The 16,111-nt window shown below is 41.1% G+C and overlaps 1 protein-coding gene across 4 annotated transcripts in view; it reads left to right on the top strand.

Annotated features, from left to right (window-relative positions):
* The window catches only part of dennd2b (DENN domain containing 2B), a 53,543-nt gene that overhangs the window by 13,825 nt on the left and 23,607 nt on the right, over positions 1–16,111 (top strand). For 2 of the 4 annotated variants that reach the window (XM_086025829.1, XM_086025828.1), the window contains exons 2-4: positions 3,671–3,769; positions 9,223–10,494; positions 12,070–12,221. In XM_086025829.1, the coding sequence (XP_085881955.1) occupies positions 3,696–3,769; positions 9,223–10,494; positions 12,070–12,221 (1,498 nt within the window). In that variant the 5' untranslated portion in view covers positions 3,671–3,695. Of the gene's footprint in view, positions 1–3,670; positions 3,770–7,907; positions 8,000–8,051; positions 8,830–9,222; positions 10,495–12,069; positions 12,222–16,111 lie in introns of those variants that run through there. The other 2 variants (XM_086025831.1, XM_086025830.1) reach the window with 2 other exon arrangements.

A 16,111-nucleotide genomic window follows, 5' to 3' on the forward strand; every position in this document is an offset into this window, starting at 1 on the left:
AGTTGCCTCTATTGAACCTTTGCGGATTACCATGATTTGGATGACTGAGAATGTATGGAGGCACACGAGGGGTGGGGGGCGGAAACACATTTTTTATAGCAAGCACAATACCATTTTTATTGATAATGTGAAATTAAGTTAACAATGACTATGGCATTTGCTAATGCTGGTAGGCTAATGATTTGATATTTCAGTTCAGTCACAGCTCTTTTTGGCCTCACACATTTGAATTGATTTAACCCTTCACAATTGTAAACACGACGCTGCGGTTGCAGTTGTGTTTTCTGTCGTTTTCTGGCAGTATGCTAAAATAGAAATGTCAGCCATAAAATGTCTGTCATTCTTTTCGGTAGACCAGCTGAACTCAGACTTCCAGACAGCAACAAAAATTCATCTTATCCACTTAATGTCCTTGGAAAAGTCAAAGACTGTGTTTCCGAGGTCAGATGACACACAGTCTTTGACCCCCCCCGCTTGCAGCACAGATGGATAAAAGCCTGTTTTCCACATGCCTGCCTCTGCAGCTGTGCATGCTCATATCTGGGTTGCTCAGAGGGTTTTTACCCCCTCTGCCGCAATTACCAAAATACACCATGACTGCACTGTTAAAGCTAAAATAGAGATAAAAAGGCAAGGCATATGTTTGATGTGGGTAATTATATAGGTATGATTATATGCAACCGTTAGCAACGTCAACCGTGTTTTTTTTCTCTTTGACATGTAGACATTATGGAAGCTGTCAGAGCTTTAAACTTTCCTCTAGAAGCACAGTCTATGAACTGAATAACCCTTCTGTCATGCAAAGTTGATGTGTACTGTAAATGCTTTAACGTATCATTGGATGGGTGTTCGACTAACGCCTCGCCTCCGCCGCATGGTACCAACCTAGCATTTTAAGTCAAAACATTCGAACAAGGTATCACTGTCCCCGTCCATATTGGACAGTTCTCGTTTATCTCCAATGTACTAAAACAACGGTGTGGATCAGTTTGAGGGCTGATGGGTAGATCTGGAAATAGCTGAGCGTTTTAATTCTTCCTTTCCCTACTGGCTTTTGTCTTCCCTCGCACAGCTTCGTTGTGGTTTTTAAAACGCAGTTTGCTGATCAGCAGAAACTGAGGACCAGATTAGCCTGAATAGTTGAGTAGCTGGAGACAAGTGTGGGGAATTTAAGATATTTTAAGACTGGAGCCTCAGGCCACTGTGTCCATCTGTTTGCCTTTCAAGATGAAAATGGAAAGCGTGATAAATGAAATGTTGACATATGATATCATTGTTAATTTGTTGAAAAGTCGTAGTGCCCTTTCATGGAGTTTGTTTGTGTAGTTGATGATAGGTTTTCATCCCTCTCTTTTGTTTCTTCCAGTCTATGAAAACAGCCTTTGATATATTTCAGTGTAGCTGCGGCAGAATGATGGATTGGGCAAATATTAGTACATTCTTGCATGTTGGGCGGTGAACTACCTATCAGATGATCTGTCAAACGTGACAAGGTCAAGGACGCGTTAGCCCTTTTTTTGAAAGATATTAAACTTAATTAAGTCTCTGTCTTATACACACACTTATATGCGCGCATAAGCTAAGCTGATAAGACCTTTTTTTCCTATCCTATCTTGAACACAAAGGGGTCTTCTATGCAATATCTGTTTGTTTCATAAAGACATCGTTGTTCTCCTCTTTCCCGGCAAAACTCATTAGCCTCTCCAGCACTTGTAGACATGACAAGACCTGGGGAAAAAACTCAAATGGTTTTGCTAGGTCATTCTGATGATAGCTGGGGGATTTACCAGAGTTGCCCTGTTTAAATTAGACGTTTTTGTGTTTCTAAAAACTGAAACATTTCTCTTGGCTTTCCCACATTCATTGTGCTGAGGATTTTTATTGCTGTTGGTGTGCAATTTTGAGAAGAACCTCATGTGTACTGTAAATGCCATTGATCTGACATTAGGCTCACATTGAGACAGTACGGTATTGCCACTATGTGATGTATTTTCATTGGAAAGCATTTGAATGTACAATTAACAAAGTTCTGTAGTTGTGGTTGCCCAGGCTCAACGATATATCGTTTTGTGACAGAAAACGCAATCTCAGACAATGCGATCTTGTTTTTTTTTTTTTTTTTAAAGGCTGTTTTCCCACAAGCTCATCAATCATGTTACTGTGGACAGGTCACCTTAACCAGCTCCAAGCTGGTAAAAAAAAAAAAAATCACTATACATTGAAAAAGGACTGCCCCCCTCACATAGCCTCTTTAGTGTCCTAGCATTGTTAGAGTAATATTAATGTAAGCTTTTAATGTTTAGGTGCTATGATGTCAATTTTTATCATGTTTATAAATGTTACTGTACTTAAAGAGGAAGTCAACCCAAACATATTGTTTGCTTGCTTATAACATAATAACTCGGTTGCTCTGTAGCAAGGTAGTGAAGTAGTATTCCAGAGGTTTGCTGTTTACTCATTGGGATTTTGCGAGGGCAGATGCTATCAGAGCTCAGGAAGTCAGTTGGCTAACGCCTTGTTGTTTACACAGAAAAGTCCATCCTGGGCCCCTGTGACTCACTGATTGTAGCTTTTCAAAATAAATAAATAAATAAATGAATAAATAAAAAGGTCAAATCATTCAAGCAGTGGCCTAACTTTAAACAACAAAAGCCAGGTATGCGACAGTGAGAGCTGCTATAATTTAAAACATCCGTATGACACTTCTTGGAATTCTTTGCAGTTTGTCTTATTTTATAAATATAATAAAAAATGTTTGTTAAAATGAATTAGAAAATCAATCGAACATAGAGTACATAAACAGGGATTTAAAAAGATGGCAGGTCACCTGGGCCTTGTGCGCATATTATTCATTAGAACAATATAACCCACATATCTTAATTGTTAACATCTAAAATATTCATTGTTGAACATCACACTTGCCCGTGTCAAGTTTTCTTTTATCCATTGTGTTGTCATGCATTAAACCCAGAGCATTGTCTGTCTCACGAAGCTAATCATGATGCATGCGCCGTCCCCGCAGCACGGTCCACAGTCACAGGAAATAGCTGACAGCAGGAATGCTCCCTCTCTCTTCTCATCTGTCTCTATAGGACTCAGCCCCACTTCTGGTTGGCTGGCTTCTTCATACAACAACTTCCTGTAAACATGACATGCGACTCAGCGCCCTCCCAACCTCCAACTCTGATCTTTAAGGATCTCCATTTGACCTCATTGTGCTGTAAAGCAATTGCTATGAGTGTTCTGCATAGGGTCACTTGTACTTTGGGAAATGTGATTTTCATGAGTAATGGCCTTCTTGTCTGAGGACAAACATGCGGGCGGAGAAACTGCTTTTTTCCGCTCACTGTGAAATGGATTAGCGCACAGCACACAACATGTACCTGTGATTTGGTGGGATTTAGCCATCAAAGCTCAACTCTGTGCTCCGTTTTCATCAGTGATGGATATTTTATAGTCTTGGCAAATAGCATCTGGCACAAAAATGTCTTCAATTCATCTCAGCTGACAAAACATGTCAATTTGTCGTTTTTTTGTCATTTTTAAATCGCTTTGTATAGTTAGTTGAAAAAAGGCAAGTTAATTTTTGCATTTAAGATTCATGATTTTTGTCTATGAATCAATTTTAAAATAGAAAAAGATGCTCAACATGCTTGTGTTTGTCCGCTAGGTGAGTGGGCGGTTTGCAGGCAAGCATGACCGCCAACAAGAGTCCAAAGGCTGTGCCTCATGCAGGAGGGGGTAAAGCTCCACAGGAACCCCCCGACAGGTTAGTGACTGGTTAGGATTCCTCAGTCATGTCTCCTGATTTCCAAACTATGTAACTGCTTCTTGGGATGTAATGAGTATTTGTTTTTACTCCTGTGAAACAAGGGCCAACAACTGTCAATCATGTTAAAAACCTTCCAAAGCTTTTGCGAGTACTCTGTGTCCCTGGATCCAGGACAAGGGCCCCATCCAACTATTAACAGTAGCGAGCTGCAGCTTGTGTTAGCATGTTGTGAGCTGATGAGAGAAACAAGCTTCAGGAATGATACGGGATATCTTACTTCGCTTGTCTGTCATCCTGTCATCCATTTTCTCTAGACTGTAACACTCCTTTAAACAGAAAGATAAAGTTACAGTGGTGGCTACAACTGTGAAATGTAATGCTGTACGTCAACAATCATACCAGCTTGAGTACTGGCTGATTTTTGGTTTGAGGGGAAAAAAAAGTGGTGGTACTGGAGCTTACAGTGAAAGCTGTGTTCTTTCTGTATTGTGGCTATTGAAAATGCCTATAGTCGATGCTAATGCTTGAGGATTTGACATCCTTGGTAGCCTACTTGTGTATCGTGCTGGAGCAGTGGGTTTGAGTCTGGGCCAATAACATTGGGATGACAATCAATACAATTGGAATATGAGTCCCCTAAGGCCTGCTGTACACTGAATTTTTTTTTTTCAGGGGACATTTGTTTTACAAAAACCGAGACCATGAACATTAGGGGCGCGTTCGGAAATTCACTCTGAAGCCTGTGAGAGTGTGTGTTCAGAGAGGCAGAGCTCACTTATTTATTTATTTTCCGAACGCAGCCTATGTTCTAAGCCAATCAGCGGCTCGTGCTTGAACCTTTTCCATCTGGACTGCCTGACACACTGGTGCACCGTGTCCCCAGTTGGAGCGCCTGGAGCGTGCACCGGCACTCCGTTTTTGGTGCACTCTGAATAACCAAAAGGAACATTTCAACAATGCTCTGAGTTTCCGTACAGTCTGAGCAAATCAGTGCGTGCTCTGAGAATATTTCTTAACCGACCCTGGAGTTCATCGCCGTCAAAAAAAAACATTCCCTCATCGTGGGTTTGGAAACGCAGAGCGTTGTTCAAATGTGTCGTTCGGTTATTCAGAGTACCCCAAAAAATGGAACCCAGTGTAGGCAATTAAGGAAAGTAATAGCTGCGTTCATAAATTAATGTGAGCGGAGTGCGCTCGACACCGCAGCAGCGGATGAGGACACGGACAACAAAACGTCGGCTTATAACTACATTAAAGTTGTTGTTTTTTTTTATCTTATCTTAAAATGGCTCACCTTCACTAGAATACTGCATCACGTTGTAGCCAAAGGTACAATCCTGGTGGATTAATAACAATGATATTTTTTAACCACAAACGACATGCCGCGATTGTCAAGGAAGAAGCAGATTGCCCCGACCACTGTAGTTATATGATAATACACAGAGAAGAAACAAGCAAGAAAAGAAAGGAGAAAGTGTGGATAATTGAGAGGCACTGGGAAATGACTGCATTGATATAGTTTGGTGACAGAGACTCTCCGTGCTTCACTTTTTAGTTACAGGTACACATGAATTAAGTAATATTGTGAATCAATATATTTATATACTGTATATGTTTTGCTGGTACGACTTGGCGGCACTTAATATCTGGTAACAATATTTTTTGTTGTGAAAGCTCATATGATACGACATGGCATTTTTTAATCGGTCATTACATCTACAACAATGTGGAAAAAAACATTTGAGTGGAAGCAAAAGTAGTGACTGACGGTCTATTGACCCGAGTTTCCACTGTACTTGCATGAAAAAGTTGGCCCACTTGGGGTTTCAAACCACATTCAATGTAATTATATGAGACTGTATAGGATGTGGTTGCTAAATGTACTCATTTATATTGTGTTGAGTCATGTTACATTTTAGGTTTGCTTCGCAACCTTGTATTTATGCAATGTGCATGTCAATGAGCTTGTATGTATACTCCATATCCCATGAGAGCACGTTAGCCACAAATTTCCTGATCAAAACCTTAATTTGTTTGATTGACACATTAGTCTCAGTGCCTTATTCAATTATTCAATTCAATCACCGTATGTGTTTAAAGTGAAACATTCTTTTCAACGAGATTATTGTTACTGTGCTTTTTTTCATATGCAATAAGCATTTTGCGTATTGTACAAGGACATTGTGAATTTTATAGAGCGAATACTGTATCTTGACGCTCACCTGTTTTCTGAAGATGAGCCATGATTGGTTGTTAACTAAGCCCTGACCAACTCTGATGTCATTTTTAGTCTACAGAAAATGGCAAAATGTCCGCACCCTGAGATGGACAAAATAAGGGGGGATTTTACTGCATAACTCATATTCCACAAATGCAATATTAATCAGAATGCCGTATTTAGACTAGTGGGGCTGCATAGAAGATATTCTTGTAAAGAAAATTTGGGGTTGACCTAAACCTAAGTCTTCAAGCCAACAGGATTGTACGTTTTGTTACAATGTGATGCAGGATTCGGGTTAAGGTAAGCCATTTTAAACTAAAAAGAAAAACTTTTAACATAGTAATCAGACGTTTCATTTTCCTCTTGTGCTGCGGGAGGTAGCGCGTCCTCCGCTCACATTAATTTCTTAACGCAGCCTATAATCAGTAGCTCATGCTTGAACTTTTTTCATCTGTACTGCCTGACCCACTGGGCTCTAGTGCTCCGTTTTTTGCGACACTTTGCATAATTGAACGGCATTTTTGAACAACGTTCTGAGTTTCTGAATGGTCTGAGTAAAGCAGTGCATCTGGAGCGTATTTCCGAATGCACCCATGATGAGGGAACGGGGATTTCGGGTGCGATGAGCTCTATTCTTCATGGTCTCGTTTTTTTGTAAAATAAATTCGCTCCCCAAAAAAAGAAAACCCGCTAAATAGCTAGGTAAACCCACTAAATATCTAGGAAAAACTGCAATTGATTAACTCATTCACTGCCTTTAAACATATTTGTTTGTCTTTTCACAGTCCAGCCAATCAATCCCTGGAATTTATTTATAATATTTTACATTTTTTTAAACCTTAGGGTAAAAGCGGGTCTGAAAATGTCCGGCTATGAATGAGTTAAGTTATGGTCACAAATAAAATAAAAACCCGAAGATAGAGTGAAGCCACAATAACCGAACCACGAAGTAATGAGGGAACACTGTATGTGACCCTAGTGAGGATAAACAATATAGAAAATGGATTAATTTATATAGATGATTGGTCTGCTCATATTTTTGTTAGTGCGTGTAAGATGAAGTCAGCCCACTGTCAGGCAGTCTCTTTGTTGCTGGGAGACAACTCTAAATTGTCCTCATTCCTGAGGTGAAATGAGAGAAATATGTCAAACTAAACATCTCAAGAGGTAAACTTCAGTTGTGAATAAGTTAATAATCGACATTTCAGATGTTAGTGAGTCTTTGTGTTTGGTTACTTGTTAAACATTCCCATTAATATTTAGCTTCTACTTCTCTCTTGCTTCCCATGGTAGCTATGTGATCGGTCATTTTGTTTGGACGGATTCCAAGAGCCAAGTCCAGCTTACTTCATAATACATTCTTTTAGGACACTTTGATTCCAATGCAATATGTCTTTTGTTGGATCTGATGATGATCTTCATCAAACAAAATTATTGTACAGAATTTGTATTATCATGAGAATAAATAATCAAGCAGAAATCAATTTGATAGATTTGATGTGGTCTGACAAGGCATTTCTGCAAATTCATTTTTTAAACATAGTATTTTTTTTAATTCTTCATCCTAGCAGCAAGCAGGTTTCCATGTTTTCTAAAGGTCTCCCACCCTAGAGCATGAGGCTCGAAACCAGGGAAGGGCATACAGGTGTGAGGGGAGATTTGTCCCAACCTGCATTGTTGGATCACAGTCCCACAGCTCCCAGGTTCCTCCTCCCACGTTGCTTGTTATTCTAACCAAAGCTGTGACATCAGATCTCATAACGCTTCACTTTTGCAATACTAACCCAGCTTCCAAGTCATGCTAAGTTTACTCAACATTTATGAGTCATGTGGTGTGTGAGGTAGGACCACTGTCTACAGGGAAAGTTTGCCTCTCTGAAGAAACCTAGATTGAAACATTGTGAGAAACTGACAGGTCCAGGCAGCATTGGGATAAGCATCTCGTATCACTTAACAGCAAGAATCACTCAACATTGGACAGGAAAGGATTGAGAAGACACTTGCAGGTAAACCACACTATACATTTGATTAAATCTTTACATAGTTTGCTGTGTGAGGTCGACTAATATATTGAGATCTGGATAAACCTATTCTGGTATTGTAATGCAGGGGAGATTTATTTTGGCTAGAATTTCACACTCCTCATGCAAGAATACTCAACAGCTTGCTGTGATTATTCTGAAAACATGGCTAACGATATTGGAAATGAATTGAAAATGTCAGAATCACTAATTCTGTAGCTCATTTGACTTCTTCCACATCTGTGCTTGATTATCTGCCTGCATTCGTATGGACTGTTGTTACCAACATAACTCAAAAATACAAAACCTTTTCCAAAAGTTTCTGGAGAGGTGTGGTGTGGGCTGAGTAGGACGTTACTACATTTAGTTGTGGATGAACACAACAAATGAAGGAGTTTTATACGTCACTTGCTGTGACCCAATTCAGGAGCTCCGCCCTTTGGAGGACCTGGCCTATGCACCTTCGGTCATTCCTTGTTAAATGGGAGGGTCTAGTCTGGGAGATGTTCTCATTTTTTGCATGCTACAAAAATAAAAATGAAAATGGAGAAGCCCTAAGGGGTGAGCTGCATTTGGGCAGCTTTGATACGGGACAGCTTTCATATGCCATTATGACATCATAAGTCTTCAAATGCAGCCTCCCAAATATAAATATGCTGTCTCTGGTTGGAGACACATCTTGTGCGAAGATGGCAGGGAATGGCTTCTTCTCTCAGTTGTTTGGTAGTTGTCAACCGCTTCACATAGTGTTTCAGTCGTTCCAGCTGTTACTTGAATGTGGTGGATCATTGTCCGTCCTAGCTGCCAAGTCAGAGGTACACAGACCTTGGTGTGGGGGAGCGATATTAGTGGTATTGAATTTGCCACACTACGTCACACTCTTGTAACATTTATAATGGCTATTTTCAGAAACAGGCAACATTTGTTGTATAATGTCACTCGATAGATGGAAAGGCACTCCAGAGACAGCTATTTGTATACAATCAATTGAAAAGTAAAGTTTTCGTAATATTTACCCTTGAAGGAAATTCAAACTTAAAAAGTTGTCCACTCTCAGAAACATTCTCTGTGTCCTTGAGTGTTTCCTGGAGTATTAAGAAGGAAGAGTCTATCTTGTCTACCAATGGACAAATGGTTGGCTCTCTACTGAGTTTTTTTGTGAATAAATACTTAAATACTTTAATTGCTGATTTGCAATCTCTTTTTAGGTGCCAGTCTGCATCTCCCTGCCCTGCTCTGTCTGGTGGCCAGCGTCTGAGTGAGCCACCTCTCCTTGGTGACGGGAAGAACTATCAGAAACAGAGCAAGTACCTCAGGACAGACGGACGTTTTTTGGTACGTGCTGGCTGGAACAGCAAAACAACAAGCTTTGGCAGTGGACCGTCCCTCACAGGTGAAATTGAGTCACAACACCGTCTCACAAAGTCTAAGAGTGTCAGCTGCCTGGACAACCGTCTCTCCATCTACAAGCCTCAAGCCAAGGAGTATTGTGAAAGTCAAGACGCCCAGGAGCAAAAAGAGAACCAAGGGGGTGTTCCTCCATCGGAGGGACTTAATGGTAGAACCCTGAGTTGGAGTACGCTTTCACTTGGGTCTCTCGCTAACCAAGGTCACAAGCGCACCCTTTCTATCAACAGGCCAGTAACCGGTGTTCTTCCCACCACAGTCCGCAAAAAGATCTCAGAATGGGAGTGCAGGAGGGTCTCTTTGCCTAGGATGAGCTTGTGTCTGGATAAAAGGCCTGGACGAGAGCGCATTGGAGGCAGTGAGGGCTGCCCAAGTTTGCTCTCTTCTCCCTGTAGCGAGAAAGCATTTGACTTTAAGGGGATTCGCAGGATGAGCACAGCTTTCTCAGAATGCTCCTACACAGAGACGGAGGAAGAGGAAGGAGCTTCCGACAAAGACGGCTTAGGCCGCTTCCAGAAACGGATAAGTAAGACTGAGTCATCTGGGGCATTTGTACGCTCCCTGTCTGCTCGTAAGGAGACCTCGGCGGTCCTCAACAGGATACAAAAGATAGAACAAGCCCTGAAGGAGAATCCTAGCCCACCTCCTCCACGTTATCTGAGTAACTGCTATGCTTCAGACAAGACAAGACAAAAATCTTTTGTGATTGGCGAAGACTTTGACAGCACCTGCACCAGCAAACGCAGTAGTATTTGCTCTATAGCCACGGAACCAGATTCTGTTTTAGTCCCTGATAAGTTTGCAAAACACAGGCAAAGGTTCAGTGTGGCTTCAGTGTCTGTGAGCCCGGAACCAGCCAGCCAACAGACACCTGGTGGACCTCCCATCAACCCCCTACCTAAACCCAAGCGAACTTTTGAGTACGAGGTCAAACGTGAGCAGAAGGGCACATTGTCAGTGAATGGACTACCTCCAGACTGTGAGTCTCCCCCACCCCTGCCCTCGACCCCTGCACCCAGCACCACACGGACGGTGAAGTTGGTGGGCAACACCTCCAGCCCATCACAGGACAAGTGAGATGTGGATCTTTTACCCTTTGCTTTCCTACTCACTCCCGTATTTCCTTAGCAGCCCTATCAAGAAAATTCAGAGATGTGTTTCTAAATACAAATTCAGCATTTAAGTTATAGCTTTGAACTATTTTTCACCATTTTGGGAATGGTTTAAACGGAGCCCAGTGGTGAAACACCTCCGGTTCAGGAATGGGTCGCCCCTCCCCCATTATATAAGAACTTGAGCACCTCTGTTCACAACAGTGGTTGTCTCGCACAATTTCGATATGCAGTTAACTGGCTAGCTAATGAGCCCTAAACTCCAAAAATGTATCTTCTCTTCAGAAAGTCTGCGAGCGTGGGTGCTTTAGAGGGCCTCGTTGTTAGCTGTGAGTGTGCGCATGCAACGGTGAGAACGGTGGAAGTGATTTTTTGTTTAAAATTCAAAATTGCAGGCTGCGTGTAGACCAGGGCTTCGAGTTAGCATGGTTACTTAAGAGCGCCTCGTCGCAGCATAGAAAAGCCCTGTTCCGACCCAGAGGGATATACAGTATAGACTTAAGTGCATACTTTTGCCGCTTAAACATGTAGCTATATGTAGGTATAAGAAATATACTAAATGAAGTAGCATCCTTTTTTTCAGGTCCACCTAAAGGTATTTATTTGAGTGACAGTTCGGCGGGTCGTAGTGTTAGTGCATTCAGTGGACACGCCCACATCATCTGAGAGCGGAGAAAAAAATGTGATTTTTTAACGATTTTGAAGGCTAATTTTATTATTATTTTTTTAAATCATTCACATTTGTTAGTAACACTCGTCTCTGGTGTGTCAAATTTTGAAGACACTTTCAGTTTACAGGGACTTTATGCATGTTATGCCATTCATTCATGGAAGACATGCAACTTGTATCTTCCTACTGTTTAGATCTTTTCTTTAATATTGGTGTTCTCATCTGGAATTTACAGACTGCTTGCTCGGCTCTTTCAGTACAAATTATAAATTGCACTTATAGACTCACTTAGACTGCATTTTTTACCTTAAATGAAACAAGAACATCCAGTAAGTACCTATGAAATCTCAGACTGGACTTTTGCAACTGTGGACTAATTTTTCTTTTAAAATTTTACTTCTCAAGATTGGATGCTCTCTGTTGAGAGGGTGGTGTTTTTCCTGATTGTCACTAATGTGAAATAGGAAAGAAAATCGTTCATCCCTCGGATTATGTCTATCATTCCTGTGGTTTCAACAATTTCAGACAACACTTAAAAGCCACGAGCTTTCAGCAGTGCCATAATATATAGATCCTAGCAAATGTGCAACTATGTGCAACAAATACTCGGGAATACAAGCAAACATCCACGTGACACTATATAGGGATTTCTTCTGTCAATTTTTTTTTCATATTTCTGTTAGCATTTGGTGATTAAGTCTTTTTGAGGAATTTGCAGAGTTTGTCAGTATTAAAAGACAGTCAGTATTAAGCATTCATATGCCTTCTGTGTTGTCTTTATTAGCTTTTTCTATTTGCATCTATCTGTATTCTTTCAGAATCCAGCCTATTGCAATCAGCCTGATTGTTATTTTCTTACCCTTTAGAGAGCCTTGTGAATCAGCGGATGCTACGACTACGAGCCTGCTGTCGTCACACGCCTCTTCACCCGCAGAGAATGGCACACTAACCACAGAGACGCAGAGTCATCCCAGTTCCAAAAGCACTTTAGAGGAGAATGCATATGAGGACATAATAGGTAAGCATACTTGAAGAAGGAAAATCCACCATTTGTGACAAATTACACATTTGGATGAAAAATATGTAAAGTAAATGAAAGTGTATTTAACTGACAGTCATTGAGTATAGCGTATAAAACCGAACAAAGCAAAAGTCGTTCGATTTTTCTCTGATTAAGGAGCGTAGATGAGACAGACGTAGAAGATGAACATTAATGTACTAACACCCTTGTCGGTCGGCTTTGTCCCTGTTTTTGCATCTGTCCTGTGTAGAGGAGTGATTTACATTGCAAATGTGTCAGCCTGGAAGTGGTCTCTGAAGTCCTTTGAAACCTTAATTGATGAGATTAACACATTTTTGGATACTGGAAGGAATGTTTGAATTTGTTATTTTACAGTTTACTTGAAAACCAAACTAGAACAGAATAACACTTTGCAATCAGTAAACTTGATTTTCCTTTTGCCCATGAAAACAAGTACATGGATAACGAGTAATTTACTGTAAACTGCACTGAGTCATTACTAGTGAGATCATGTGTGCATGAAATGCTGGACATGTTGAAGCCAAATTCCTTTCCACAAGCAAATGCCCCCAGGCCTTCTGCCCATTCCCATTGTCAGCTCCCATGGGCATACTTAATGTGCTGGAAATGAGTGTCAGTGTGAGTAAAGCCTGGCTTGGAATAGCAAAGATACTGTGCCTCATGATGAAACTGTAATGTGAGAAAAACGCTTGAATGATAAATTCTGAATACAATCCAAATATTGGAATATTGGGACATGTTTTGATACACACGTTGTATCGCACGGCCATATCATTCATTCAAGTAGTTTTTGAATGACTGACCAGTCATGTTCTCATCATCAGTTCACTGAGGCTGAGGATGCATTGTAGTCTTCCAGAGAGCTCAAGAACATTGAAATCCCAACAAAGGGCCCATTGTTTGCCAGGTTGTGTAGAGGTTGCGGCAGAGTGGCAATTTGCCAATGTCCATTTTCCCCCCCAAAAAAGAGAGGTTTTTTTTCTTCTTCTCCAAAATGGATAATGGACTGCATGTTGCGTTTTAGAGGCCAGATGATACATCTTTAAAGCATCTCTTGGTTAAATCTCTGTAAAGTGAAAATAAAAATGTCTTCTAACTTTAAAACACCACAGCGAAGAGTGTTAACAACCCTGCCCGATTGGTCATTGAAAAAATATGCCACCTATTGAATATGAAATGAAACAAAAGTCATATGTTGAAATCACACCTTGCGGCACGGTGGTCGACTGGTTAGCACGTCCGCCTCACAGTTTAGAGGTCGTGGGTTCGATCCCGGCTCTGGCCTCCCTGTGTGGAGCTTGCATGTTCTCCCCGTGCCTGCGTGTTTGTTCTCCGGGTACTCCGGTTTCCTCCCACATTCCAAAAACATGCATGGTAAGTTGATTGGACTCTCTAAATTGCTAAAGTGAGGCATTTTTTTATTTTTTTATTTTTACCCTACGCCCACTTTCGCCTCACTCATGGCTATTGGCCACGCCAACAGACTATCCGAAGGGATAATGGCTTTTCGAGGGGTAGGCATAGCTAATTGGCTACCTGGACATCCCAATTCCACTGGATAAATGCTGATGTGAACAAAGGTGTTCATTTTCTTTAAAAAGAGGGAGGGGCGACTCATACAGGGGCGAAGGGGCGCCACTGGGCCCTGTTTTAGCCACGGCCCAAAAATTTGGAAATCTGAAATGGGGAAAAATTAAGTATTATGCAGTTCCCTTAACAGATATTTTCAGCATTTATCTTCAAATGTATTTAATAACAAATCTCTGAATTCACTTTAAAGGGTCTTAAAAATTTGCTTACTTTTAATGTGGACATTAGAATGTAAGTCAGTTGTGTTGCGCTGTGGCCGTGTTACAGTTGCATCACTGAGATAAAGGGCCAGACAAGTGTAATTTATTAATGATGTGTCAATGACGGAATCGTTGAAGCAGAGGATGAATCACACACTTTACAACCCTGATGCTATGATTCAGCCGTTTGTGTTGTTGATTTCAGTGACACCGGTCTAATGCGTTACCGTCATTGACATAGTTTCCTACTTAGACTCTTGTACTGTAAATACATCTGGCCAAAGGATTTTGAATACACAGTATTGGGTCGCACGAGCATTATTTAGCTTGTAATGTTATGTTATAGAAAAATTGTCTGCTGCTCAGTGCGATTTGTCTTACGAGATTCGAGGAAGAATGAGTTCAGGAAAGACAAACTAAATTGTGCGCACACTGCTGCCAAATTTACTTGTTTGTGTCATGCGCAATCAGGGTTCTTCTATACTGCTGTGTGTCCATTTCATAGGGTAAACAGATACAGACGTAGTTTGTTCAATGCCTCACCCTGGTCTGGAGATTCCATTGTGTACACAGAGATGTTCAATCACAGAGTGGAGTTGAGGTGTGTCCACCCTCTGCATTATACTGTGCGAGAGAGGAGTAAATAGTACCCTGCAGTACATTAGCTGCTTCACAGACGTGTAATTTTCCCAGCAGGCTCTCATTACAGCACTGCTTCACTTTAATAGAGTTGCTGCATAGTATGGGGCCATGCAAGTCTTTCTCATTCTGCTCAACTCTGATGAAACACACAATGACATTTGGGAAAGCACATTTTCTTGTCTCTGCTCTCCCCTAAAGTTTGAAAATCAACCTCAAAATAACAAAACAAAGATCGGGCGGCAGGTTAATGGTATACCCACTCCACATACGCTCAGTATGACATCCTGTGTGTTTCCCCTCTGGAAGTACACAGTAGTTAAAACAAAAATACAATAGCTGTATTATTTTCTTTACCTTTGTTAAGTTCTAAATGGACAAAAAGACAAAACCATGTCTCGTTGGACTGTTTATGCATTGATGGTTCAGACTGATGTTGCATTGTAAAACATTTAGGATTTGTTTAAGCATCCCAAATTGTATCTGGGAAAGATGGGCGTGTGCTATCCACATTGGCAAGAAAAAGGTCACACACGACTTAGAACAATTGATTCCCATCTTTGCTATACTGTAGTGTCGGTAAGTCAGGCCTGTGCACCATTGCACCACCAGTGAACTGCCAATAATGTTTCCCCCTATTGTTTTGGAGTCTGCGGTACAGGCGCTGACTTACTGTGTCTCCAGTCCTAGTTATCCCATCTAACTCTCTTACGTTCTCACAGTTGTCAGACCCTGCCAAAAGCCTTTTCTCAAGTGTAGCTATCTGAGTTGACCTGGACCCGTGACAAATGTTCCCTTTATTTAAGTTGGCCCTCAGTCAGGCTGCATTTCTCTATGTGCATATTCTTTCCATTTCTACTATAATTTACTTGCTGAGACCTAAGTACAGTGTGCATTTGAAGTTTTAGAACAGTGTCACGTTTGACATGTTACTGCAAAAATGCGCCCTATACTTTGTGGTCACTTGAGGTCATACAGACGTGTGGAACTCACACTGGGGAATTTGTTAGCTTCTGATATACAATAATATCAGAGGTGTAACAGTGGTGGAACGTCACAAGCCATGACTAGAGCAGGAGGTTTGACGCCTGAGACTCATTGTTCACGGCCCTTTGTGTTTAAAGGAATTGTCGCTGTAGCACTGACATCACCATACATCTCATTGATGGAGTAACCCATATTGGCTGTGTCAATTCTTTTTGAAAGGCACAGGTGACAAAATCTAGACTCGACTCATAGATAGATAGATAGATAGATAGATTTGTCTCTTCTCACTAGCTGATATACTAGTTGATATTCACACATTTTCAGCTCCAATTTTGATATCAAACCGACAAGAAAAATCTAGCCGCCAACTGTGTCACCAATTTGGTGCAAGAAGGCAAACACTGGGTTGTAGTTGTTTTCGTCTAAAAGGAGCTGCTTTCAGCACGATGA

This window comes from Filicampus tigris, chromosome 3, assembly GCF_054856515.1.
Source record: "Filicampus tigris isolate MCC_2025a chromosome 3, RoL_Ftig_1.0, whole genome shotgun sequence".
Classification (NCBI taxonomy): Eukaryota; Metazoa; Chordata; class Actinopteri; order Syngnathiformes; family Syngnathidae; genus Filicampus; species Filicampus tigris.